This window comes from Martes martes (genome assembly GCF_963455335.1).
Source record: "Martes martes genome assembly, chromosome: 3".
NCBI classification, from domain to species: Eukaryota; Metazoa; Chordata; class Mammalia; order Carnivora; family Mustelidae; genus Martes; species Martes martes.
In genome coordinates this window covers 81,462,030-81,488,931 of record NC_137890.1, presented here as the reverse complement: position 1 = coordinate 81,488,931, position 26,902 = coordinate 81,462,030, and the positions used below count along the sequence as shown (strand labels likewise).

The following is a 26,902-nucleotide window of genomic DNA, read 5'->3' as shown; positions in this document are numbered from 1 at the left end:
AATTCCTTCTGTGCTTCCCAACTTCTATATACCGGAGTATTCCAGGGCTCAATCCTTTGACATAGTTACATATCACCTGCGGTAACTGTACCTCAGAAAGCTCATCTAAATTCCAGATGCAAATCCAACTACTTACTGGACATCTCCATTTGGGTGTTCGAAACCATGTCAAACTTACCATGGCTAAAACAAGGTTCCTGAACTTCCTCCCCCAAAACTGCTCCTCCTACAAGATTCTCTAGATTGATCATTAGCAATTTCCATATTCCTGGTTACTTCTGCCAAAAACCATGTAATCATGCTTTTAACTCTCTTTCTCCCACATCCATCAGCAAAATCCAAAGTCTATCTTCAAACTATATCCAGATTCTGACCACTTTTCACCATCACCCTTATAACCTCCCATTTCAGCAGGCTCCTAATTTACCATCCCCCCCAATTCCACTCTTGGTTCTTTACAAATCTATTCTTAAAACAGTAGCCCAAAAGCTACTGTTAAGATTAAGTCACCATGCTCCTCCTTCCTTTCTCATAAAACACAAGTCAGTAAGGCACAACAATCTGCACTCTTCCCAAGGTCCTATCTCTACCTCCTCCCTACTATTTCCCCTCCTTACTCACTATTGTCCAGCTAAACTGGCCTTTCTACTGTTCCTAGAAGTGGCCAGAGTCCTCCCTCAAGGCCTTTATAGTTATTATTTCCTCCGCTGAGATCACTATTCTACTTCATCCCACTTCTGACCCTACATAGCTAGCATCTTCCTCCCCACTTCTTCAAGCTCTTAATCAAATGTCACCCTCTCAGGTGGGCTTCCCCAACCACCCGTACAAAGCAGCACACTACTCTGCTCCACAGCATCCACTTTCCCGTCTTTCTGCCATATCTGTTTTACTAATTTTATTCTTTACCCTCCTTACCACCCCCACATAGCATGAATTTCTAGCCTATTTTGTTCACTGATACATCTCCTGCACCAGGCATATAACAAGCATTCATATTACTCATAAATCAACTACAAAGAAAAACATTCAACTGCACTAAAAAAATGCTAATTAAAATAACGTGCATAAAATATCATTTCGAACATCCACCATCAATCTTAAAGTCATACATTCATCTTTTTATCACAATGAAGAAAAATACCTTTATACATACACCAAGGAGAGAAAATTGGTATATTTCTGGAAAACCATTTGCCAGTATTAATCAACTTTAAATATACACACACTTGGGGCGCCTGGGTGGCTCAGTGGGTTAAAGCCGCTGCCTTCGGCTCGGGTCATGATCCCAGCGTCCTGGGATCGAGCCCTGCATGGGGCTCTCTGCTCAGCAGGGAGCCTGCTTCCTCCTCTCTCTCTCTGCCTGCCTCTCTGCCTACTTGTGATCTGTCTGTCAAATAAATAAATAAAATCTTTAAAAAATAAATAAATAAATAAATATACACACACTTTGTTTTTACACCTTATGTTAGTAAGTTTTTTAAATACTAATTCTCACAATTTAATACAAGTTTTATAATTTTTGGTTCCTATTTCTTGTATCTCCACCACCAGAAATATAAGCATCAGGAAGGCAAAAAACAGTTCAAAGTTGCACAGATAGCACGTGGATCAGTGCCTAGCACAAAAGCTCTCCAGTATTTGTTGAATTCATGCATGCAAATATATTAGTTTTACTCAGCATAATGAACAAGTAACTGGTTAAAACAACAAAATATGGCATTTTATAAAAGATATTTCTCGATTACTGAGCAAAAAGCAACTGGTAAAAGAATAATGCACATTCCAAAAATGGGCTACTTTTCTTTTTGCTTACCGTGGGTTTACCCCAGGTAAATAACTAGGATCTTCCAGGCTTTACCCCCACCAAAAGTCTCCCTTTAACTTACAGTATACCTAAATATACTAATTAAAGAAACAGTACACCTAAAATATACTAATTAAAAAATATTTTTAAAATATACTAATTAAAGAAATGTCTAAATTATATAGTTTCCCTGATATAATTACTGATAGCCTCCATCTACCTACCCACACCTGCCTCAATTATAAAAGTAGACTTTTCTAAGTTAATGTTCTACCCATATACAAAAGAAGAATAAAATTCCTGGTAGACCAGGACACTCTACTAACCAGATTATATGACTGAACAGAACACCTTATAATCCAACAATACTTGATAACAGATGTGATATAATAAATATCCTTGCTGGCAAATATATAAAATATCTTTATTAATAAAATCTTACTTATGATATTGTTGGGTTTTTTGCATTAGCTTCTCTGGCAAGCCATCTTCATCATCAAACTGCTCCATAGGCTCCACAATGACTGGACGAGGGGTCCTGGGTAGGTAAAAGTGTAAGAGTTAATATGGTGTCTGAAATTAACATCCCCCTAGAAATTCTTTATAATAATTCCAAGATATATATGTGGGAAATTCTTCTCTTGAGAAAAATGTCACATACTCTTAAAATCAGTCAGTAAACATTTACTGCATCAAGATACAAATAAACATCTAAGTCAGACAAAGATGAATGCTTTATAGAGCATACCCCACTCAAGACAGAAGAGTAAATCAACATCTCTGAACCTGCATAATCACTATAGTTAACTTTTACAAATTATGATAGAAAAGAATGAGTACCTAATTCACGTTTTCTGTGGAATCATCACTCCCATATCCTACCACCTCAAATTCCCACCTCCCAGCCTCCCTGTGCCTAACCAAGTCTTACTCAGAAAAGCCTTTCTAAAACCTAAAATGAGGGATGCCTGGATGGCTCAGTTAGTTAAGCATCTGCCTTCAGCTTAGGTCATAATCCCAGGGTCCTGAGACTGAGAAACGCATCAGGGTCCCTGCTCAGCAAGGAGCCTGCTTCTCCTGCTCCCTGCTTGTGTGTGCTCTCTGGTAAATAAATAAAATCTTAAAAATAATAAAAATGAAAATAAAACCTAAAGTGACATCTAAAATACATGAGCCAAGCAAAAGGGAAGGAGGGGAGCCAGAAGACACAGACACGTTCAAGGTGGAGGTTTGGGACAGGAGGAAGCAACAGTGGGATGATGAAAGGTATGACTTAAAAATCCTCCTCCTTTGCTACTTTCCAAAGTAAAACAAAAGGATGGGAAAACTCACTGAGGAAGACAAAACAGGAAAATGAAATAGATATCAACAGATGATATGCTGATTTTAAAATTTTCGCACTATTACTCATTAACTTTGCTTATAAGGCTTTTATAGCCAAGCACAGGATTTTAAAACCACAATTACTGAATACAGTATCCATGTGTGTTTTTTAATCGTACTCTCTTGTAGCTTAGGTTCGACTCATTTCCAAAATGATGCAAAAATATTTGCAACTTTTTTTCAAATTAGCAAACACTAGGACTGGTGTGTTTTCAGTGATAAAAGAATGCACTGGATTCAGTTTTTGTGAGAGGATTTTGTGCCCCATCCAAAGAATGAATCAGGGATGATCAGCTGGATGAGAAAGAAGCACCCTAAAGATTTATAGATCCTGTCAAACTATTAGTGATGACACCCTCATTGTCATAGCTGGGACTGTTGTCATTGCTATCATCACAATCATCTTCATATCATCTGTAATACCCCTGGAGGGCATGGCTGCCTAATCCAGTCTAGAAGAGGCTTTGGTTCTTCCTGCTCCTGCCTCCCAACTGTCACACTCAGAAGTTTATGCATTTGACAGGTTCAAAATGGCATCTGTACATGAAGATCCACATCAAGCTTTCTTATGGTTAGGGCCTTCTACTGATACTAGAGCACCACCTCCAACCAGTTGTTTTGTTAATTTTGTCTATTTTGAAACTATGTAAGGCTAAGAAAAATAAAGGATCTTTGCCTATGTTCAAAGTTTTTTTTCCTTGCTACCAGTCTCTTACCATGAAAATAACTGTAAATCTATTGCAGCAGAAAATCTGTGCATTTACCCAAGGGCTAAGAGGTGAAGGGGTTTTCTAGATTCCAAAAGCTTCCCTTTACAAATAAATGAAGATCCTGAGAATAGCAGAGATTTTAAATCCTAAACTGTTACTAAATATGATTACTGGGCACCTGGGTGGCTCAGTAGGCTAAGCATCGGACTCTTGATTTCAACTCAGTTCATAACCTCGGGGTCATGGGACTGAATCCCATGACAGGCTCCATGCTCAGCGTGGAGTGTGCTTACTTCCTTCCTCTGCTCCTCCTCCCTGCTTGCCCGTGTTCTCTCACCCACTCAAATTAACAAATATTTTTTAAAAAAGAGAGAGAGAGAAAGGGGGAAAAAAGTGGTCATTAAAAATGGTTCCTGGGCACCTGGGTGGCTCAGTGGGTTAAAACCTCTGGCTTCCGCTCTGGTCATGATCCCGGGTTCCTGGGATTGAGCCCCGCCATCAGGCTCTCTGCTCGGCAGGGAGCCTGCTTCACCCTCTCTGCCTACTTGTGATCTGTGTCTGTCAAATAAATAAATAAAATCTTTTAAAAAAAAATGATTCCTTGGGGGACACCTGGCTGGCTCAGTTGGTACAGCACGCAACTCTTGATCTCAGGGTTTTTAGTATGAGCTCCATGTTGGGTATAAAGGTTACTTAAAAATAAAATACTTATTTTTAAAAAATGACTCCTGGACTAGTAAAGACATTAAATTTTTTTTTTTTTTATTTGACAGAAAGAGAGAGCCAGAGAGCACAAGTGGAGTGAATGGCAGAGGGAAAAGGAAAAGCTGAGCAGGGAGCCTGACAGAGGGCTTAATCCCAGGTCCCTGGGATCATGACCCGAGCCGAAGGCAGACGCTCAACTGACTGAGCCACCCAGGTGCCCCACTAGTAAAGACATTTTAGAGAGAAAAGGAAATAGAAGCAGATGTGGAATACCTTGGAGTGATGGACACAATGGGATTATAGAAACCTCAATAAACTGAGCGGAAACCCAAAAGAAAAAAGGCCTCAATTGGTACAACATGTAAAAAATTAAAGTGTGATAAAGAATGAGTAAATACAGCCTCAAAGATCACATGCAACCCAATCACGTAGAAGAAAATAGCTAAGAGTTCCTACACCCATGGGAGGACATGGTACTTCTAAGAGGACCCAGAGAGGCCCAAGGACAAATGAAAGAAGATGCACTACATTGACTACTTACCCACTGGAAGCCATTGCAGGACCACAAACATCAAAATGATAGGCCCAGATAAGAACTACACCTCAGCAGAAGCCAACAAAAACAAACTCACCCCACCCCACTTCAATACCAGAAGGCCACTAACCCCCAAGAGAAAAATCAGGAGACTCAAGAAGGAAAACATACTATAAGCAAATCATTCACACTCAGAACATGACAGAATTACTTAGAATTGACAAGATTAATTTTATGAAGTCAAGGAAATGTGAACAAAATTAGAGAATATAATGACATCTCTACTATATTCTCAATGTTGAGTTTTTAAACCATAAATTTTCAATTTTCAACATATGAATATAGACCACCAGACACTAATACATGGGGGTGAATACAGCCCTCTGAGACAAAACTTGACCAAAGTATATATTTATACCTTGTTCCTGGAATTCCATTTCTAAAGAGATATATGAATAAGTAAGCAAAGATCCATCAGTCACAACCACATTCATATTACATAAAACAAAATGACTACATGTAGTGTTCAAGAGAAGTCCTTAAGGGACTCTCTTATTTTTTTTGTTGGGTTATACACTATAATGTGAACATAGTAATTTATACTTCCACCACCAGCAGATATGCCTAGGTAACTCTTGTTTTCCTATTTACATAAGCAAAAGCAATGTGAACATTTGTTTCACAGTATGCACTACTCCCTGTAAAAATTCCCCTTGTCCATTATCTCACACATCTTATTTATTTCACTTTGATCTTCTGGTGTTTAAAAAAAAGGGTTTTTTTTTAAAGATTTATTTATCTGAGAAAGCAAATGTGAGTGAGGAAGGGGCAGAAGGAGAGAGAAAGAATCTCAAGCAGACTCCCCAATGAGCTTGGAGCTAGAGCCCAATGCAGGGCTCAATCTCACGACCCATGAGGTCATGACCTAAACTGAAATCAGGAGTTGGATGCTTAACCAACTGAGCCACCCACGTGTCCCTAAAATAATTTTTACAACCTAACTTAAATTCTGTGTATAGATACAATTACTTACTCTTTTTATAAATGTTGGAAAATATTTCATAGAACCCAAGATTAAAAGGAAGCAAATCAAAGTGGTCAACCATTAATGTTAAATCTGGAGTTGTTATCTGTAGACTTTTTCTTCCCCAAACTTTGCCCCCAAATTAACCAATCATTAGTTTGGCTGTAATACTAATACTCGTCCATAACAAGTTTTATATAAAATCAATCAGTCCTGTGAAATCCCTATCATTCGGAAGGGACCTCTGATGTCTCATAAACATCTCTTTAGATTTTCCTTTCTGCTAGATATACATAATTTTACACAAAATGCATCACCTATCCATGCTTTCTTCAGACATCCTGTATCACTCAATAAAAAATGGCACCATTTCAGATGTATGCATGCACTGTAATTTTTTAACCATAAATACTGGTGGACATTAAAGGTTTCCACGTTTTCTGAAACGGTATGTTAATAATGATTAACATATTTGTGACTGACCTTTCCTCACTTGTTCAAATATCTCTTTAGAAGCAGAATGGTGGGAACAAGGTGTTATATATAAAGTACTAAAACCATAATGGCTTAAAAGATGATGCAACATTTTGTGTATGGAATTAAAAAGTGATTATGTAAGGAACAACTTGTTTCACTACTAAATAATCCTTGTAGATATATACCATTTTGCAGGATTTTTTTCAATTTTAGTCTTTAATATAGTTGCGAATTGGAGAATAATGATAAAACAATCCCTAAAAAGATAAAATAAGATGTTTTATGATAGAGGAAAAATAGAACAACTAGACCGCATATTATCTTAGATTATAAAATGGACCAGTGGACCCTTATAGTACATTTTAAGGAAAAAGAAAAGTTTAAATATTCTTTTTGTTCTTTTGAAGACCTCTAAGAAATAATAAAATATTGATCTTTACAAATAATTAAGACTTTTCAAAAAAGAACGTATGAACTAAAACTGGACCCAGTTGACACTGACAATATAATAAGGCTTATGGGTGTTTTTCTGGAAAGGTAAGGGGCAATTTATACTTCTACCACCAGCAGGTATGCCTTGGTAACTCTTGTGTTTCCTATTATACAAGCAAAAGCAGTACTATAATGTTGTTTTTATTAAGAAGTATTTCTTCTGAATCTATATCCCACTTAATGGAAAGATGTGATGAAGCAAATAAAATGATGGAAAAGTAATCCTTTTGAAGTAGGAGTATAAAATAGAAAAAGTATTAAAAAATTATTAATGGAACAATCCCTTGCATGCAGAAAGAGTTAACAAACAGGCCTGAAACAGCTATCCCACCACCCTAAAAGATAAAGCTGATTTTCTATATCGAAACTGTGAAAACAATGTGGTTTATGTTGAATATAAACCATCTAAGTTTATTTCCTTCACAGAGTCCTAGATTCTGGTATTTGCCAGGTAGAAGAAACTTAGAAAACTGACACTCTACCATCTACCCCACCAACCCTCTGCACACACCACTGGGTTCAATTAAACTTTACTTGGTAGCTAACACTGTTTCAACTAATTGCTGGAGGCATTAAGACAAGTCCTGTGCTACTCAACTGGGAAAATGACTCTTGGAAGTAACAAAGAGTTTTGTAACAATTTGCTACATTATTTTATTTATAGAAAATAAATATACACATTTATTTCTATGCTGAATTTATTTATAGATTTTTGAGCAGCTGTTACACAGCATAGATGCATAGCCAAATGCTCTGCCATTAACAGAGAATTTGCAATTTAGTCTGTATTTTTATTGAAATATAATTCACACACCATAAAATTCACCATTTTAAAGTGTAGAGTTCAGAGGGCTTTAGTATGTATGACCATCACTATGATCTAATGCCAGAACATTTTCATTACCCTAGAAAGAAACCCTAATTATCATTTGCTATCAATTCCCCATTTCCCTGAACCTCTGGCAACCGCTAGTCTACTACCCTTTAAAAAAAATTTTTCAGGGAGCTTAACTGACTCAGTCATTTGAGCACGTGACTCTTGATCTCAGGGTCATGAGCTGGAGCCCCATAGAAACTACTTTAAAAATTATAATAGGTGCGCCTGGGTGGCTCAGTGGGTTAAAGCCTCTGCCTTCCACTCTGGTCATGATCCCAGGGTCCTGGGATCTGGCCCCACATCGGGCTCTCTGCTCAGCAGGGAGCCTGCTTCCCCCCACACCCCCCCCCGCCTCTCTGCCTACTTGTGACCTCTGTCTGTCAAATAAATAAATAAAATCTTTAAAAAAAATTATAATAAAGAAATTCTTTTTAGGAGTGTTGCATTTCCTGGTGTCATGAAATATTCACAAAATAACTATATACTAATCCACTAAAATATGATCTACTTAATTCTCTATTAAGAAATTCAGATTTGGGGACGCCTGGGTGGCTCAGTTGGTTAAGCGGCTGCCTTCGGCTCAGGTCATGATCTCAGCGTCCTGGGATCGAGTCCCACATCGGGCTCCTTGCTCCGCAGGGATCCTGCTTCTCCCTCTGCCACTCTGTCTGCCTATGCTCACTCTCTCTCTCTCTCTCTGACAAATAAATAAATAAAATCTTTAAAAAAAAAAAAAAAGAAATTCAGATTTGGTCAATATTTTGTTATTAGAAATAAAGTGATAAACCACATATAAAGTGATACACCAAATCTTTGAGTCAAAATATTTACTTAACATATACCTCCAACAGTCAAAGAATCTTAAGGTTTTTATACTCAGTAACTAAATCCCTCCCAGAAACAGAGTAACCAATTTTCATCAGTGCCAGGAGTAAGAAAATACTCAGTGTAACTTCACTTTCACTCACTGGGTATTTTTAAATCTTTGTCAATACATTAAAAATAATAATAATAAAATAAAAAGATTTAGTTTGTCTCTGATTACCAACAAAAGATTATTTAAGGGGCACCTGTGTGGCTCAGTGGGTTAACCTTCAGCTCAGGTCATGATCCCAGGGTCCTGGGATCGAGCCCCGCATCAGGCTCTCTGCTCAGCAGGGAGCCTGCTTCCCCCTCTCTCTCTGCCTGCCTCTCTGACTACTCATGACCTCTCTCTCTCTCTGTCAAAAAAAAAAAAAATCTTTAAAAAAAAAAAAGATTATTTAAATATCTAGCTGTCAGCCCTAAAAAATGTCTCCCTCATGATTAAAAAGAAAGCATAGAACTGTAACTTAAGATTCTTAAGAGAAGTGGTATAAGAAGCAAAACATTTTTTCTCTCAAAAAGAAAAATAAAAGCAACAAATAATTAGCAAATAAAGTAATGCTACACAAAGCAAGGATTTCAGCTACATCATATAACACAGATTAAGAGGTTTCCTTCAAAGTTACTCTCTACAATTAATCTTACCCTCATGAATCTTTGATTTTCTAATAAAGTTTGGGTTACCAAAAAAAAAAAAAAAAAAAAAAAAAAAAAGTAAGCTATTTACTTAAGCTTTTTCCATGGAAATTCCAGACTACATTTGCGCCATAGAAGTCTAAACCCAGAAGGGGCACCTAACTGGCTCAGTCAATGGAGCATGCAATTCTTGATTTCGGGGTTCTGAGTTCAAGCTCCACACTGAGTCCAGAGACTACTTAAAAAGCTTTTTTAAAAACTTAAGAAAAAAAATCTAGGGTGCCTGGGTGGCTCAGCCACTTAAGCGTCTGCCTCCCACTGAGGTCATGATCCAGGGGTCCTGGCATCGAGTCCCAAATCCAGCTCCATGCTTGGTGCAGAGCCTGCTTCTCCCTCTACCTGCTGTTCCCCCTGCTTCTGCTATCTCTGTCTATGAATAAATAAAATCTTTAAAAAAAAAAAACAACTGTACCCACGAAACAAAGAGCAACCAAACATCTATGGTCCATAATGTTTGCCACAAGTTAGTTACTACAGCAAAAAAGGGAAACAACCTAAATGTCTAATAATGGAATGTCTAGTGTCCAAAAATGAATAATTAAGTCTGGCATAGCTATAATGAAATACTATGCATTTTTTTAAGATTTTATTTATTTATTGACAGACAGAGATCACAAGTAGACAGAGAGGTAGACAAAGAGAAAGGAGGCTCCCCATGGAGCAGAGAGCCCAATGTGGGGCTCGATCCCAGGACCTGGGATCATGACCTGAGCTGAAGGCAGAGGCTTTAACCCACTGAACCACCCAGGTGCCCCGTGCATTTTTTTTTTTTTTTTAATTTGACAGACAGAGATCACAAGGAGGCAGAGAGGGAGGCAGAGAGAGAGAGGGTGAAGCAGGCTCCCCGCTGAGCAGAGAGCCTGATGCGGGGCTTGATCCCAAGACCCTGGGATCATGACCTGAGCCGAAGGCAAAGGCTTTAACCGACTGAACCACCCAGGCGCCCCCGTGCATTTTTAATAATATCAAAAAGACTCAAATATAAGAGTCAGGAAAACTTCATAGAAAAAAAAAGATGCTTACTAATCAGGAGAAACATAAATAAATAAATAAATCCCAAAGTAGGTTAGTGATATAAAGGCAACAGTCTAAAATAAAATGTCTTGGAATCTGCTCCTACAAAACTAAGAGTTTAACAGTATAAACCCTCAAAAGTCTACGAGGAAAACAAATCCAAAATGAAGCAATTCTGAAAAACACTTGTCCTGGACTCTTCAAAAATGTCAGTATCACGACACTGACATTTTTGTCATTTGGGAAACTTAAGATAAAAGGAAATCACAGCCGTAAAAACCAAATTCAATGTGCGATCAGTGACTGAATAGATTACAAAGTTATAAAGGACACTGCAAGGGAACAGGAGAAATTTCAATATAGACTGTATATTAGGTAACATATAGGCAATACCACACTTTCATTGTGCTTTGCTTTACTGGGTTTCACAGATACTGCATTTCTTACAAATACAAGGGTTTTCGAAACCCTGCATCGAGCAAATTGGCATCATTTTTTTCAATAGCATTTGCTCACTTTGTGTCTCTGTGTCACATCTTAATAATTGTCACAGTATATCAAATTTTTTCATTATTACATTTGTTAGGGTCATCCATTATCAGTGATCTTTGATGTCAATATTGTAATTGTTTCAGGTGTGACATGAACCACACCCATAAAAGACTGCAAACTTACCCGGTAAATGTTATGCGTGTTCTGACTGCTCCAATGACCAGATGTTCTCCTATCTTTCCCTCTCTTTGGGTGTCTCCCTACTCCCTGAGACACAACAATATTGAAATTAGGCCAATAAACTACCCTTCAATGGCCTCTAAGTGTTCAAGTCAAAGATAAAAATTTGTACCTCTCACTATAAATAAAAAGCAATTAATGATTAAACTTAGTGAGGAAGGTATGCCAAAAGCTGAGACAGACTGAAAGCTAGGGCCTCTTGTACAGGACTTGAGGCACATTGTGACTGCAAAGGAACAAGTCCTTGAAGTGCTACTCTAGTGAACACACGAATATGGAAACAAAACATTACAGGGGTGGCCTGGGTTGCTCAGCAGTTAAGCGTCTGGCTCAGGTCAGGATCCTTGGGTCCTGGGACTGAGCTCCCCTTCGACAGGAAACCTGGTTCTCCCTCTACCCCTTCTCGTGCTCTCTCTCAAATAAATAAATAAAATATTTTTTTAAAAATTACTAATTACTGCTGATATGATGTTTCAGTGGTCTTGACAGATCAAACTAGCTAGCCTCAACATTCCCTTATGCCAAAACCTAGAGCAAGGGCTTAACTCTCTTCAACTCTATAAAGCCTAAGAGAGGTGAGGAAGCTGCAGAATAAAAGTTTGAAACTAGCCAAGGCTAGGTCATCAGGTTTAAGAAAAGAAGCCATCTCTACAATAAAAAGTACAGGGTGAAGCAGCAAGAGCTTCTACGGGAACGACTACAGTATCATTTTTAGGGTATCAGTTAGCAAGTAGTAAAAACAACACTGTATCTTTATTTAACTTAACCTGTAATGGTCCATAGGGGGAAAAAATACGGAACAGGGACACCTGAGTGGCTCAGTGGGTTAGGGGTCTGCCTTCAGCTCAAGTCGTGGTCCCAGGATGCTGAGATCAACCCCCGTATCAGGCTCCTTGCTCAGTGGGGAGCCTGCTTTTCCCTCTGCCTGCTGATCCCCCTGCTTGACTTCTTCCCCCCACAACCCATGACAAATAATTAAAAACAAAAAATTCTTTAAAAAAAAAAAACAAAAAACAAGAAAAGCTAGAGAGAGAAATTTTAATGAGCAGCTAGCATCATGCCTACTCAATTCCTATGTAGCTCTAGGGCCTGAGCATCTCTGCTCTAAGTGTGATTCTAATGTTTAAAGATATAAACACACCATTATTATCATGGATGAGGTTTTTATTTTTTTTAAAGATTTTATTTATTTATTTGACAGAGATCACAAGTAGGCAGAAGCAGGCAGAGAAAGAGGAAGGGAAGCAGGCTCCCCGCTGAGCAGAGAACCCGATGCGGGGCTCGATCCCAGGACCCTGAAATCATGACCTGAGCTGAAGGCAGAGGCTATAACCCACTGAGCCACCCAGGCGCCCCTGGATGAAGGTTTTAAATTCTCTTTTATTTCCTGCCATCTTTCTTTTTTGTAATTTCAAAATAGCATAAATATTTAATCAACACATATGTTTGCATAATATGCATTGGTCATTACATACACTGTACAAAACTGTTTACCTAAAACTGCATATAGTATACAGCACCTTATAACAATTTAAAAGTATTTCGGGGCACCTAGGTAGCTCCACAGGTTAAGCATCCGACTCTTGGTTTCAGCTCAAGTCATGTTCTTGGGGGTCCTGGAATCAAGCTTTGCCTCAGACTTGCACTAAGTGGAGAGTCTGCTTGTCCCTCTTCCTCTATCCCTCCCCCTTTTCTCTTTGTCTCTCAAATAAATAAATTTTTAAAAAGAGAGATAGAAGTATTTCCAAGAGAAATTTTGATTACACAAGAAGTCTACACTTAGAAATTAAATCCCTATGATACCACTCTTATAAATCACTTGTATTATTCTTGACATCTGAGAGTCAGTCTGTCAATAAATACTTGATTACCCAAAATGTACCAAGACAACCCTACCTTCCGCTAGAGAATCAGGGTAAACAAAACAATCCCTGAAGTGTTCTAAAAAACCAAAACAAATACAAAAAGAATGAGTAAACAAATAATTTTAAGAGCTAAGAAGGAAAAATATAATGCTGTCAAGAAAGAATTAATAGAGAGAGCCCACTTTAGATAAGGCAGTGAGGAAATTACGTGAGGTTACATTTCAGTTGATTCCAGCCACTCAAACAGGGAAAAGAGCATCCTGAATTCCATTAGAAGGTTTAACTAACAACGTTCTCAGCAAGGAGAGATTATAAAAAATTCCACTTGTAGGGCACCTGGGTGGCTCAGTTGGTTGGGCTACTGCCTTCAGCTCAGGTCATGATCCCAGAGTCCCAAGATCGAGTCCCACATCGGGCTCCCTGCTCAGCAAGGAGTCTGCTTCTCCCTCTGACCTTCTCCCCTCTCATGCTCTCTCTCACTATCTCTCTCTCAAATAAATAAATAAAATCTTTAAAAAAAATTCCACTTACAGCATAAAATGAAAAGCAAGGGATACAGTGTCAGACTAAAATCCTCCATTTATCAGTTGTGCAATCTTACACAAATTACTTAACATCTCTTGGCCACTTTTCTCACCTAAAAAATGGAATAATAGTGCTATGAGAATCCAAATGCTTATGACTATGATCATGATTATGAAATATGACAGACAGTACAGTGTTCAACAATTTGTCCATTCCCTCAAAACTGTTTTTAAGTGATTCCAAAAGCTACCTGTAAAAAATAGTTAAATATTTCCCAATGCCTGGATGTAACTTTAAAAAAATACCAATTAATCAAAGCCTGCAGTGGAAAAAATACTAATCTTATGCCTTGCCTATTGCTTTAGGTCCTTCCTTCCTTCATTAAATAACTATTATTAGCTTAGTTTGTGGCCAGGAATTATGACACTACAGGTGCTAAGACAGTGTAATGCTAAGCAAAGTAAGTCAGAGAAAGACAAATACCATATGATTTCGCTCATATGCGGAATTTAAGAAAAAACAAAGGGAAAAAAAGAGACAAACCAAAAAACAGACTCTAACTACAGCAAACAGATGATTGGGAGGGGGGTATAATGGGTGAAATAGGTGAAGGGGATTAGTAAGAGCACACTTATTTTTATGAACACTGAGTAAGACACACAACTGTTGAATGACTATACTGTACACACAAAACTAATATAACACTGTATGTTAACTATACTGAAATTAAAGTAAATTTAATTTAAAAAAAGAAGAAGAACATAGGTGTTAGGATTACATAATGTTGAACAAGACAGACCCCTGCCCTTATGGAACTTATAAATTCTACTGCAGAGAAAGACATACAAATTAAAACAGTAAATGCTATGAAAAAAAATAAACTGAGAGAGAAGACTATAAGTGATGTTGCAGAGGGGATGACTGTTTCAAGATAAAACTACTTCTCTGAGGGGCACCAGGGTGGCTCAGTGGGTTAAGCCTCTGCCCATGATCCTGGGGTCCTGGGATCAAGCCCTGCATCGGGCTCTCTGCTTGGCAGGGAGCCTGCTTCCCCCGCCCCCTGCCTGCCTCTCTCCTTACTTGTGATCTCTGTCAAATAAATAAATAAAATCTTTGAGAAAAAAAGAAGAAACTACTTCTCTGAGAAGATAACATCTTAGCAAAAGGTGAATAAAATGGAACAAGGCCTAAAATCTTAAAAAATCTTAAAAAAAAAAATCACACAACTAAGCTGTGGGGCCAAAAACAGATGTTTTAAATTGTCTTTGTAGCCAGTTCCCCAAACCCTAAAATATTTCCATGATTCCAACCAATAATACAGTAAATGGGCACATTTTATTACTAACAGAGATAAAAGGAATCAATACAATAATCAACTAAGGAACTTTTATATCAAATCCAGTGTAAAGACTAAGGATGAACATCAAGAACTTTGCTGTGGGCAAACTGAAAGGAATGGCATGTTAATATGGCAAGAGGTTTCATGACTATTACTGACAAGTATTTTTAAGTAAATGGATAGAAAAGTCAGTATTGTGAAGATGTCAATATTCCCTCCAATGACCTGTACATTCAAGGCAATTTTAATCGAAAACCCAGCAGAACTTTTTTTTATTGACAAGTTGATTTTAAAATCAGTAAAAATAATCTGAAACTAATATAACATTGTACATTAACTATACTAAAATTGAGAAATAAATGGATGGATAGATAAAGTAAGTAAGGATATACAAGACAACAATATCCAGAACAATTAAAAAAAAAAAAAAGTTAGGTGATACTACCTAATTTCAAGCTTTAGCATAAAGTAATTAAGAAAGTAGAGCATTTGTGTGGGGCACACCTGACTGGCTCAGTCAGTAGAGCAGGCAACTCTTGATCTCAGGGCTATAAATTTAAGCCCAATGTTGGGTGTAGAGATTACTTAAAAATAAAATCTTTAAGGGGTGCCTGGGCAGCCCAGTCAGTTATGCATCTGTCTTTGGTTCAGGGGCTTCCTGATGAGCCAGGAGCTTGCTTCTCCCTCTCTATTCAGTAACTCCCCCCACCCTGCTCTCATATGCTCACTCTCTCTAATAAATAAAATCTAAAATAAAATAAAATAAAATCTTTTTTAAAAAGGTACTGGTATAACGGACACACAGATCAATGAAACAAAAAATAATGCAGATTTTTCCCCTCAAGATTTTTGATAAAGATAAAAGATTTAAAAAGGAGAAATCATCTTTTCAATTACTTGTGCTTAAACAAATGGGTATCTGTATGGGAAAAAAATGAATTGTTATCTCATATCATACTCAAAATGGACCACAGGTATAAATTTAAAAAAGAAACTATAAAATGTCTCAAGAAAACACAAGAAAAACTTGCTACCTTGGGAGAGGCAGAAATTTCATACAAGGACCCAAAAAGCACAAGTCAGAAAAGAAAAAAAAAATGATAAATTATACTTCACTTCTGCTTTCTGCAGAACACTACTAAGAAAATTTAAAAGCAAGCCACAGACTGGGAGAAATCATCATAAAACAGACCTGTATCCAGATGTTTTAATTCAGTAAGACAAACTTCCCAGTTAAAAAATAGGCAAAAAATTTCAACAGACACTTCATAAGAGATATAAAAATAGCCAAAAAGCACATGAAAAGTTGCTAATCATTAGTAGTTAGTAAAATAAAAGTTTAAACTAACCATGAGAAGTTCCCATACTCACTAGAATATCCAAAAGACTAAAAATATCAAGTGTTGGTGAAGGTATGGAACAACTAACCTAGAACTCTCTCCCACTCATTGCTGGTAGGAATGTGAAACAGTACAACTATTTTGGAACATAATTTGGCAGTTTCTTATAAAGCTGAAAATTCAGCCATTTACCCCTAAATATTACCCAAGCCACATGAAAACATAATGTTTACAAGAAGCCTTTACACAAATGTTCATTTGTGTAAACCTTTATTCAAAATTGCCAACAGTTAGAAACAACTTGAACATTGACCAACCCTTAGATCACTGGCCAAACTATGATTATGTACACATAATGGTATAAAACTCAGCCATAAAAAGGAACAAAACACTAATACAATGGTATGGATGAAATAGCATAAATATTATGCTAAGCAAAAGAAATCAAACAGGTGGCGCCTTGGTGGCTCTGTCAACTAAATTAAGTGTCTGCCTTCAACTCAGATCATGATCCCAGAGTCCTGGGATCAAGCCCCAAGTCAGGCTACCTGCTCAGCTAGGAGTCTGCCTGTCCCTCTCCCTCTGCCCTGCTCATGCTCTCTCTCTCTTTCAAATAAATAAATAAAAACTTAAAAAAGGAAAGGAAGGAAGGAACACAAAAGAGTATATACTATTTCATTTATATGAAATAACTAGAAAAGACAAAACTAATTTACAGGAGTGCAGAAAGATGAGTAGCTATCTAGGACAAGGTTAAGGGGTGGAGAATAACTGCAAGAGAACATAAAGGAACTTTTTTGGATGATGAAAATGTTCTCTATTTGACTGTGATTCTAAGTTACATAGTACATTCACTTGTTGAAACTCATTGTGTTTTATATTTAAAATTGGGTGCAGGGACGCCTAGGTGGCTCAGTGGGTCAAGCCTCTGCCTTCGGCTCAGGTCATGATCCCAGGGTCCTGGGATCGAGCCCCACATCGGGCTCTCTGATCAGCAGGGAGCCTGCCTCCTCCTCTCTCTCTGCCTGCTTGTGATCTCTGTCAAATAAATAAATAAAATCTTAAAAAAAAAAAAAATTGGGTGCATTTTGGAGCATCCGGGTGGCTCAGTCAGTTAAACGGCTGCCTTCAGCTCAGGTCATGATCCCAGGATCCTGGGATCGAGCCCCAGGTCAGGCTCCCTGCTCTGCGGAGAGCCTGCTTCTCCCTCTCCCTCTGCCTACCCCTCTGTCTACTTGTGTTCTCTCTGTCAAATAAAGTCTTAAAAAATAAAATAAAATAAAATAAAATTGGGTGCATTTTAATTCATGAAAATTATGCATTTATCAATCTCATGAAGAGGTTGGGCATTACTTTTAGCTATATTTCTGCTGAAAGCATAGCATCAAAGCTCGATTCTCTTGAATTTCCAGAAATTCTGTAAGCAACCTAATAATACATAACAAATCCAGTTCCACTAAAACTTTAAAAAAAGCATTTAAAAAGTTGATTATAATGTCATTCATCCATTATTTAAATATAAAATTTTCCTTTGCATATAACAGATACTCAGCTGAATGAAAATCGTTAATAGAAAACTTTTCTAAGATTCAAGTATGAATCAATACACTGAAGTATGAAGTATGACTCCTGCCTCCTGGAGATACATAAACATTCCTTATTTATATTCAGTGAATATTTATTCAACACCTACTTACCCATATGCCAAAACAGTATGAACTGTACAAGGAAAGACAGAAGTTCAGAACAGAGAGAAGCCCATTTGCAACTGTACAGAAGGATGATGAGATGTTTAAAACTTACGTTGTTAGCAAGAACGCCCCATCACCACATCTTTCCAGAGCCTTTCGTGCAGGAGGTTTTGCTGCAAATTCTACAAAACCTTTTCCTGTAGCTCTACCACGATCATCCACAACCACAACGGCTTTCTCTACAGGACCAAACTGGGAAAATGCTTGCTCTAGCAGCTCATTGGAAACAACCGGCGAAAGGTTCTTGACAGTTAGGGCTGCTCCATGCGTAGCAAAACGAATTCGAAGAGGTCTGCTCTTCAAAATGGTGCCATCCAGCTCTGCTTTCGCAATTTCAGCCAGTGTTCTGGATTCCTTTTTAGGAGGAAAAATCACTTTTTAAAGATGATAGTAACACAAATAATTTTAAATAACGGTTTCTAGGGAGAAGAGCTGGGTAGCTTTTAGAAATGGCAGATAGGGTCACTTTGTTTTTGTGTCATTCGATTTTGGTATCACATGCATTGTACTAATTATTCAAAAATAGTATGTTTAAATACCCCAATGTCCCAAGTCATCACTAAAAGATTATCTATTCAGAACTTACCAGCTATTAAATATTTGAAGCAATCTTTTTAAAATCTCCTACATGTATTAAAAGAAAATAATTACTTTTTGAGACCAAGCACCAGTTACTGGAAGCTATTACTGAAAACAGAATAATTTCCCATATACTCCACGTTTTTGTATTTACATCTTAATAAAACATCTCATCCCTCCAATGCAAGAAAATCCCCTTTCCTTTTTATTTCTTTCTTATATCATCTATGAAAACTCCTATCAGATGTTAATAACCACTTCTGAAATACTTTCATGGACTACACATTTCTCCATTATACTGAGAGAAGCAAACGTGTACATTCATGGGCCTTGTGTTCTCCCCATTATAGAGAAAAATCAAGTGCACATGCATTTATAAACTAGAAAATACATTCATTGCTAAAACCACTAGGGAACTTCCTTCTTGAAGAATTCAACGCTGGTATAGAATATAGACATCTAAACATAATCAACAAACTGGAAGTTCAATATAGGTATGTTCTTTTTCTTTATGTTGTGAGAACTCTCCAGAGAGAACTGAAAGAAGTTTTATATGCATCTGTAAGAGAACAAATATATTGTCTTATGAAAAAAGTCTTAACGTTACAATAGATCCTTATTCAATACCTAAAATATTAACGACAGCTTTAAATTACTGCAATTATGCAAAAATCTATCTACAGAACTAATTTTACAAAGACAAATGAATCTAACCTTTTTACAGATTTTCAAAATAGCTATTTCTAAAAATTACTCTTGGGGGGCCTAACCAGCTAAGTCAGTAGGGCATGTGACTTGATACCCGGGTTTTAAGTTCAAGCCCCACCTTGGGCATAGAGATTACTTAAAAATAAAATTTCAGGGGCACCTGGATGGCTCAGTCAGTTAAGCATCTGCCTTCGGCTCAAGTCATGATCCCAATGTCCTGGAATCAAGCCCAGCAACAGGCTCCCTGCTCAATGGGGGGCCTGCTTCTCCCTCTCCCTCTGCTCCACTCCCCACTGCTCTCTCAAATAAATAAATAAAAACTTTTAAAAAATAATTAAAAAGTAAATAAATAAAATTTCAAAAGTAATAAATAGAAATTACTCTTAAAAAATTTTTTTAATTTAAATTACTCTTAAAATTACCAACAAACAGGGGCACCTGGGTGGCTCAGTCGCTATGCATCTGCCTTTGGCACAGGTCATGATCCCAGAGTCCTGGGATGGAGCCCAGCATCAGGCTCTCTGGTCAGCGGGAAGCCTGCTTCTCCCCATCCCACTCCCCCCTGCTTGTGTTCCCTCTCACTGTATCTCCCTCTGAAAATAAAAAATAAAATCTCTAAAAAAAAAGAAGTACCAACAACCATTCAATAAATATCTAACAAGGGATAGGTACTTTGTACCTAATATATCATAAAATCCAACAACTCTAAGAGGTAGATTTTAAAATACTGTTGGGTATGATTGGGAATGGCAAGAGGCATGAGGAAATTTTATGGATGATAATGTTCTCTATCTTGATAAGAGTTTGAATTAAATGTTATTTTTCTAAATTGTACACTTAAAATTTGTGCATTTCGCTGTATGCAGGTTTCAAATATCTCAAAAAAGTAATACTGTACTCTAGTTAATGATAAGCATGCTAGAGTGTTCAGAGTCAAGAACCGATAAGTAGAGAACGATGAATAGGTAAGTGAAAAAAACATATATAACAAAACTTAGAGAATCTAGATAGTGAATCAATGGATGTTCATTACTATACATTTGAAATTTTTTCATAATAAAATGTTAAAGGATAGGAGGATAAAGAGAACCTGATGAGGACTTTCTAAAACTGAACAGTGGTGGGTACCTGGCTGCCTCAGTTGGTAGAGTATGTCACTCTGGATCTTGGGATGTTGTATTCAACCCCCTCACTGGGAGTAGAGATTACTTAAAAAATAAAATCTTAAGAAAATAATAAATAAATGAAATAAAACTGAAAGGTGCTTCCAGAGGGCATCTCTTGCTCAGATTCAGTCAAGTATATTCACAACATCATATATCATTTCCCCAAGAGAAGCAGGAAGTCCCAATTTTTATGTTAAATCAAGTATTTTTTTTTTACAGTTAGCAATGAATTAAATTACTTTTGGGCCAAATAAAATGTTTATGCTGTCATGAATTTTCAAAGCCATAATCCTTCTTCAAAATTTATACTTTTCATTAAATAATTCTACATCAGGATTTCTCAACTTCAGCACTCTTGACATTATGGACAAGATAATTCTTGTTGTGGGGAGCTGTCCTGTGCATTACAGGAGGTTTAAGTCAGTAGAACAACCCCCACTTTAGACAATGAAAAATGTCTCCAGACACTGTCAAATGTCCCCCGGGAAACAAAACCACCCCATTTAAGAACCACTGCTATAAATGTGTACTGAAGTTATCTGTAAAATCAATTAAAATTACATGTTTGAAATGAAACTAAAGATTTCTTTACTTCATACCACAGAATAATGGTAACAAGGTAAATTTTACTAAGTAGGTACTATATGCTAGCCATTCATTATTTCATATAAATATACATATATATGTATATAAATACACACACACACACAATTAGCTTCCATTATCCTCATCAACAACCTTACAAAGTGTGTTGTTAATATCCCTCTTCACATATGGGGAAATAAGCCTAGCAGGTTGAAGTAACTCACCCCCAGATCTATACATAATTCATACTACCAATACACTATAAATTCCTCCTTCCAGCTAGTGTCCCTACATCACTTTGCATAAAAAGTAAAACTACAGGTTTTCAACTTAAAAGGAATATAAAAAATAACAAGAAACTGACTACCCCAAGATAGAGATTGCTTGAATTAGGATCTCATGATGTCCATTGGACCCTTTCAAAAGGCTCTTTCCAAAGACCAGATCTTTTTATTGTTTGCTAGTGATTAAAATTGACCACTGCCAACAGTACTAAATTAATAAGTACAAGGAAATCCACTGATGCAAAATGGAAACAGCCTTCAAGTCAATCAACAGGAAGTTGGCTGGGTAACTGGCAGTCCACTCATACTGTGAAATACAATATGGTCATTAAAAATCAATCTAATGATATGAGAAGAGGTCAAAAAGATATTAAATGAAAACCTCAAATCACAGCAAAATGTGTACAGTATGGTTTGATATGCAAAAATCATAAAAAAGTTTAACAGTGATTACATTTAATGTGTTAGGGGTCAACCTTTCACTAGAATTAAAACTGTAGTTAGAAAACTTCCCTGAACTAAAAGAGCACTTGAAATTATATGCTGGACAGGCCACTAAGGAGATTCTACAACATCTTCTCTAGTATTTGACATTCTGTAAGAAGCACACAGCATTTCATTATTAAAAACAAAAACCCCAAGAGGAGAACGTTTAGTCCCCAGTGGCTAAATTAATGTAAATTCTTTTAACTCTTTATTTACAATAGTGGTTCTCAAATCTTAGCAAGCATAAGAACAACATGGAGGGCTAATTAAAACACAAGACTGTTGGGGCCCCTGGGTGGCTCAGCTCATGATCTCAGGGTCTTGGGATTGAGACCCACAGACACCATACATCCCCTTATCCCTGCATCAGGCCCTCTGCTCAGCAGGGAGTCTGCTTTCCCCCCTCTCTCTGCCTGCCTCTCTGCCTACTTGTGATCTCTGTCTGTCAAATAAATAAATAAATAAAATATTTAAAAGGAAAACAAAAACAAAAACAAGATTGTTGGGTCCTAACCCCACAACTTGATTCAGTAGATCTAATCTAGGGTAGGGTCTCAGAATTTGCATTTCTAACAAATCCCAGTTAACGATTTTTGAGATGGTCTAAGGTCAGCATTGCTAGCATGAATGATAGGGAAAATAACGTAAGTGCACTAGAGAGAGGTGAATCTGCCGGAAAGGATCCACACTTTTGTGAATCACCATTCCAGAAATCTGGTTTTAGTACTAAACTAAAAGTAGGGGAGGGAGGAGATAAAAGCAGAAACAGAGTTCAGGTCAAACTAACAACCAGTTTTAACTATATTAAACTATCTTTAAAATGCACCACTGGGACTCCTGGCAGAGCCAGTCTGAGAACCATGTGGCTCTTAATCTCAGTCAGGGTCTGCAGTTTGAACCCCTCACTGGGTGTAGAGATCATTTAAATAAACAAATTTTTTAAACAATGCACTCCAACTTCTCAGTTAGTTTAGCGAATCTAATGTCAGTAACCAGTCAAATCCTAAAAAAGTTGTTTTGGGGTCTAAAATTCCACAAAATGTATCTAAAACAATTTCAACCCTAATGTACTGTGGATTCATAATATGGATTAGGACCTTATGAGGAAATGCTTCAATTCCTTTTCCTCACCATTACATTCTAGCAATGCTGACCCTGCACCATCTCCAAAATATTGTCTCACCTCATCAATTAACCAAAAAACTACAACGACCAATGTAAGAAAATTTATTTAATTTTAAAGATTAATTGCTGAACAAGTAAAAAAGTATACCTAAAAATATAAATCAAATAAAATTATACCACTATTATAGGGCCACTACACCACCACCACACACTAGAGCCACTACACCATTACTTACATTCAAATCAGGTATACACTATGATTTCCCTAAGTAGAAAAAGATACATAATCGCTCAGAAATGTTTAAGGCTTTTAAATGTACCTGTTAATCATAGAGCTCAGATTGAACAGTAAAGCTATCCATAAAGTCAAACCTTGTAAGTTAAATTCTCATTTCCCAATGACTTATTTTTAACATGCCTACACAAAAAATACCGCATAATACATTTGGAGGAGCGTATCCCGAAGGAGCAGACAAGAGCAGTCCTCACCTCCCCATTTCATAATCCCACAGACTTTTTATTCTTTTTAAAGAAACTAAAAGCAAATACCCATTAGCCACACGTGGCTATTTAAGAATAAATAAAATTTAAAGTTTAAATTCTCCTGCACAACTGCCACATTTCAAGTGCTCAACAGTCACATGTGGCTAGTAACTACTACACTGGACAGCACATACACATAGCATTTCCATCACTGCAGAAGTTCTATCAGACAGGGCTAATACACTAAAAGAAAAAAAGGATTATTAGCAGCTTTAAAGACAGAAGATTTTTTCATGTCAAAATGTTTACTACTAAAAAAAAAAAAAATGCTTACTACTGGCTTTTTAAGTACTGTAAGGCTTCCAAAACAAAAGGAAATCCAGGCCTACCATTCTTTCTCCAGAATGTCAACTTTAAAACAGACCAACAGGGTGCCAGAGGCTAAAAAGACTATGAAAATGTTAAGTAACATCTTTTTGGAACGTTTACTAAAAATTGCCTAAAATATTTCATTGTAGAAACCTAAATTCCTTTAAGATAACTTTTGTAATTGTATCAAAAATAATTTTACCAAATGACAGTTTCTCTAATATCCAAAAGATAATTATTTATAATTTCATGTTCAAAATGCACTGATTACTTAACCTCAATTTTAAGGAAATTTCCCGGTCTTATTAATAATGCCCTGTGAAGATTTACACCCTTCTCTTGAAGCCATTTAGATTTTAAATGTTCAGGGGCACCTGGGTGGTTCAGTCGGTTAAGCAGCTGCTTTTGGCTCAGGTTATGATCCCAGGGTCCAGGGATCCAGCTCAACATCACGCTTTCTGCGCAGCGGAGAGACTGCTTCTCCCTCTCCCTCTGCCTACTTGTGCTCTCTAGCTCTCTGTCAAATAAATAAAATCTTAAAAAAAAAAAAAAAAAGTTCGAATGTTCTCCCTAAAAAATACAATGTCATTAAATTACAACCAATTCTATCTACATGTTAAAAGTTTGCCTTGGCCAATCACGAAGAGAACCCGATTTTGAATGTTAAAACTCCAGTAATAAAGCTTCCACAAACTGCCATGCACATAAAATTTGAGGGTCAAACTAGAAAAGCAATACAACATAAGAAGTCTTTGTGTAAAAATGTCTCCAAGAAAAATATTTTGTTGGGAAAAAAATCCAGCATCTAAATACGAATTACAATAAAGCTATATAACTGACACTGATGGAATTCACCACAAAGCACATGGGAAAACCAAATAAAGTAGATATTTTGACCTGCAAAAGTAAACCCCCTCTCTCTGAATTAAAAAAACAAAAACAAAAACAAAAAACTAAGGGAGGCACAAATTTTGCATGTTATTGGAAAAGTTTTTAGGCTTAAACTATAAAGTAAAATGCATGCTCTTTTAGCATTAAAATGTGCACGTAAAAAATAAAATAGTATATAATTCATACCCCCCCCAACACGTGGAAACGTCCAGAATGTTTGGGAAGAGAGCAGCCTACATTAGATACGTTAACAATTCAACACCGTCCCAATATTGCAGAGTTTAAGAACAAAACAGTTAAAGGTGGGCTGCGCTGAGGTCAGGTGAGAAACATGGTTTGCCGTTAAACGCATCCAAGTCTGGTTGCAACCAAGGAAATGATTTGGAAATTTTTTAAGAAGCGAGTCCGCTGGTTGGTCCTCCATGCCCAATGAAATTTCTGGTTTAAGACCGAAACTTCCGTTCCAAATTCATTATCTATTTCGCTTACAACACAATTTTGCCTGGAAGAAGTCTCACCCCAAAACGTTCCTGACCCTTGTGGGAATCAGAGAACCAGAAACCCAAACTGGGCCGGGTTAGCCGTAGCGTATGTAGCGCCGGGCAAGCGAAGTCGGACGCGCGCAGAGCAGAAAACGTTGGCAACAGCAACCCAGAAGCGACGGCAAACCGAGCCCACTAATCGGAAATTCCGGGCTAAAACGCTGCCCTGGGTGAGAGGGCAATACAGCGCGGCGGGAAAAACAAGGACGCGAGGCGCCGCGATTTTCACAGGCCATAGCAAAGGCCGCAACTGGGGTAAGAGCTTTCTCCACCGCGGCTGAAAAACGTGGACGACTGCCCGCGGCGCCCCGCTCCTCATAGGGGCCTCCCTTCACGCCCCCTTCCCCTCACAGCCCCGCCAGCCAGGCACTACACTCACCAAACGGATAAAGCCGAAGCCACGGTCTCGATTGATGAAGACCTCGCTGGGCTCGCCGTAGCGCTCGAAGAGCCTTTTGAAGTCCTCTTCCGTGATATCTGTGGGCAGGTTCCCCACGAAGAGGCGGCAGCGTTGCGTGTACGTCTTTTCGCCCGGCTTGAGGAAGCTCTTGATGTCAATGGTGAACCCCATCTCTTCATCGGGGTGGTCCTCCGGAGCCACCGGGGCAGGTGGCGCCGGCTCCCCCGCCAGCGCGAGGGCCATGGCGGCCGACGGCTCGTTCTCGCCTGCGGCGGACTCAAGAGCTCGAAGGCGGGCCGGGTTTTTCTCAATGCGTACTTGCTTCAGGTTTCCTCTTAACATCATCTTAGTGAGTTCAATTCAGATACCGGATATAATTCTAGAGCTATAGCTGTACCTCTATATATACCTACAAATACGGAATATAGAAGGAAAAAAGTCAGAGAAGACGACCAGGTCGCTTAACGCGCTGCCCTGCCTGGTCAGACTCACGGCTGCGGTAGCTGCACGTTCAAAATGGCGCCGCCACCAGCCGCAGTTACAAGAAGAGAAGCCGGCTGTAAGTCCCGCCCCTCCGCAAAGGCCGGCGCCGGAGCCAACGCGCCTGCGCATTATTGCACGCCAACGGCACGATACCTAACATGCGCATGAGCACAATATTACATGAGCTGCAGATCCAAACCACCTCCTAGGCTACGCTAAATGCGGTTTCCCACCCTTATAAATTAGCTGACTGTTGGGTTGCACTTATGAGAAAAATTGTATATGTGCACCAGTGTGTGAAAACCCAATGATTTGGGGGAATATCCATATTCTTTTAGATATCCAGCTCAATTCTCAATGACTATGGAAAAACAAAAACTTGCAAATTTTACACATGGCATTGAATAAGAAGATATTTGTCGGTGATTGAAACACCTAAAAACATTTATTTCTGTCCGTCAACAGCAAGATTTTTATTATATTTACTGATAAAACTATCCATTCTATAAAATAATTATACTGTTGATTATTCGCCTCAGAGAAGGACTTCATGAAATTGCTTATGAAATTCTGAACTCCTATAGACCATACTCCATAACAAGGGCCAGCAAATATTTTCTGTAAAGGGTCAGACTGCAAATATTTTAAGATTTGTGAGTCATGCA

At 37.9% G+C, this 26,902-nt stretch overlaps 1 protein-coding gene across 2 annotated transcripts in view; it reads right to left on the bottom strand.

Moving 5' to 3' along the window:
* Positions 1-26,309, bottom strand: part of PSPC1 (paraspeckle component 1) — a 101,793-nt gene extending 75,484 nt beyond the window's left edge. The window contains exons 1-3 of one of the 2 annotated variants that reach the window (XR_013966530.1): positions 25,734-26,306; positions 18,189-18,490; positions 2,250-2,345 (exon numbers count right to left, since the gene is read on the bottom strand). Coding sequence is in view for 1 of the 2 variants with exons in the window: in XM_080798292.1 (XP_080654418.1) it covers positions 2,250-2,345; positions 18,189-18,490; positions 25,734-26,099 (764 nt within the window). In the remaining variant the exon portion in view is untranslated. Of the gene's footprint in view, positions 1-2,249; positions 2,346-18,188; positions 18,491-25,733 lie in introns of both variants that reach the window. The other variant, XM_080798292.1, reaches the window with a different exon arrangement.
* Between the last annotated feature and the right edge of the window lie 593 nt (positions 26,310-26,902).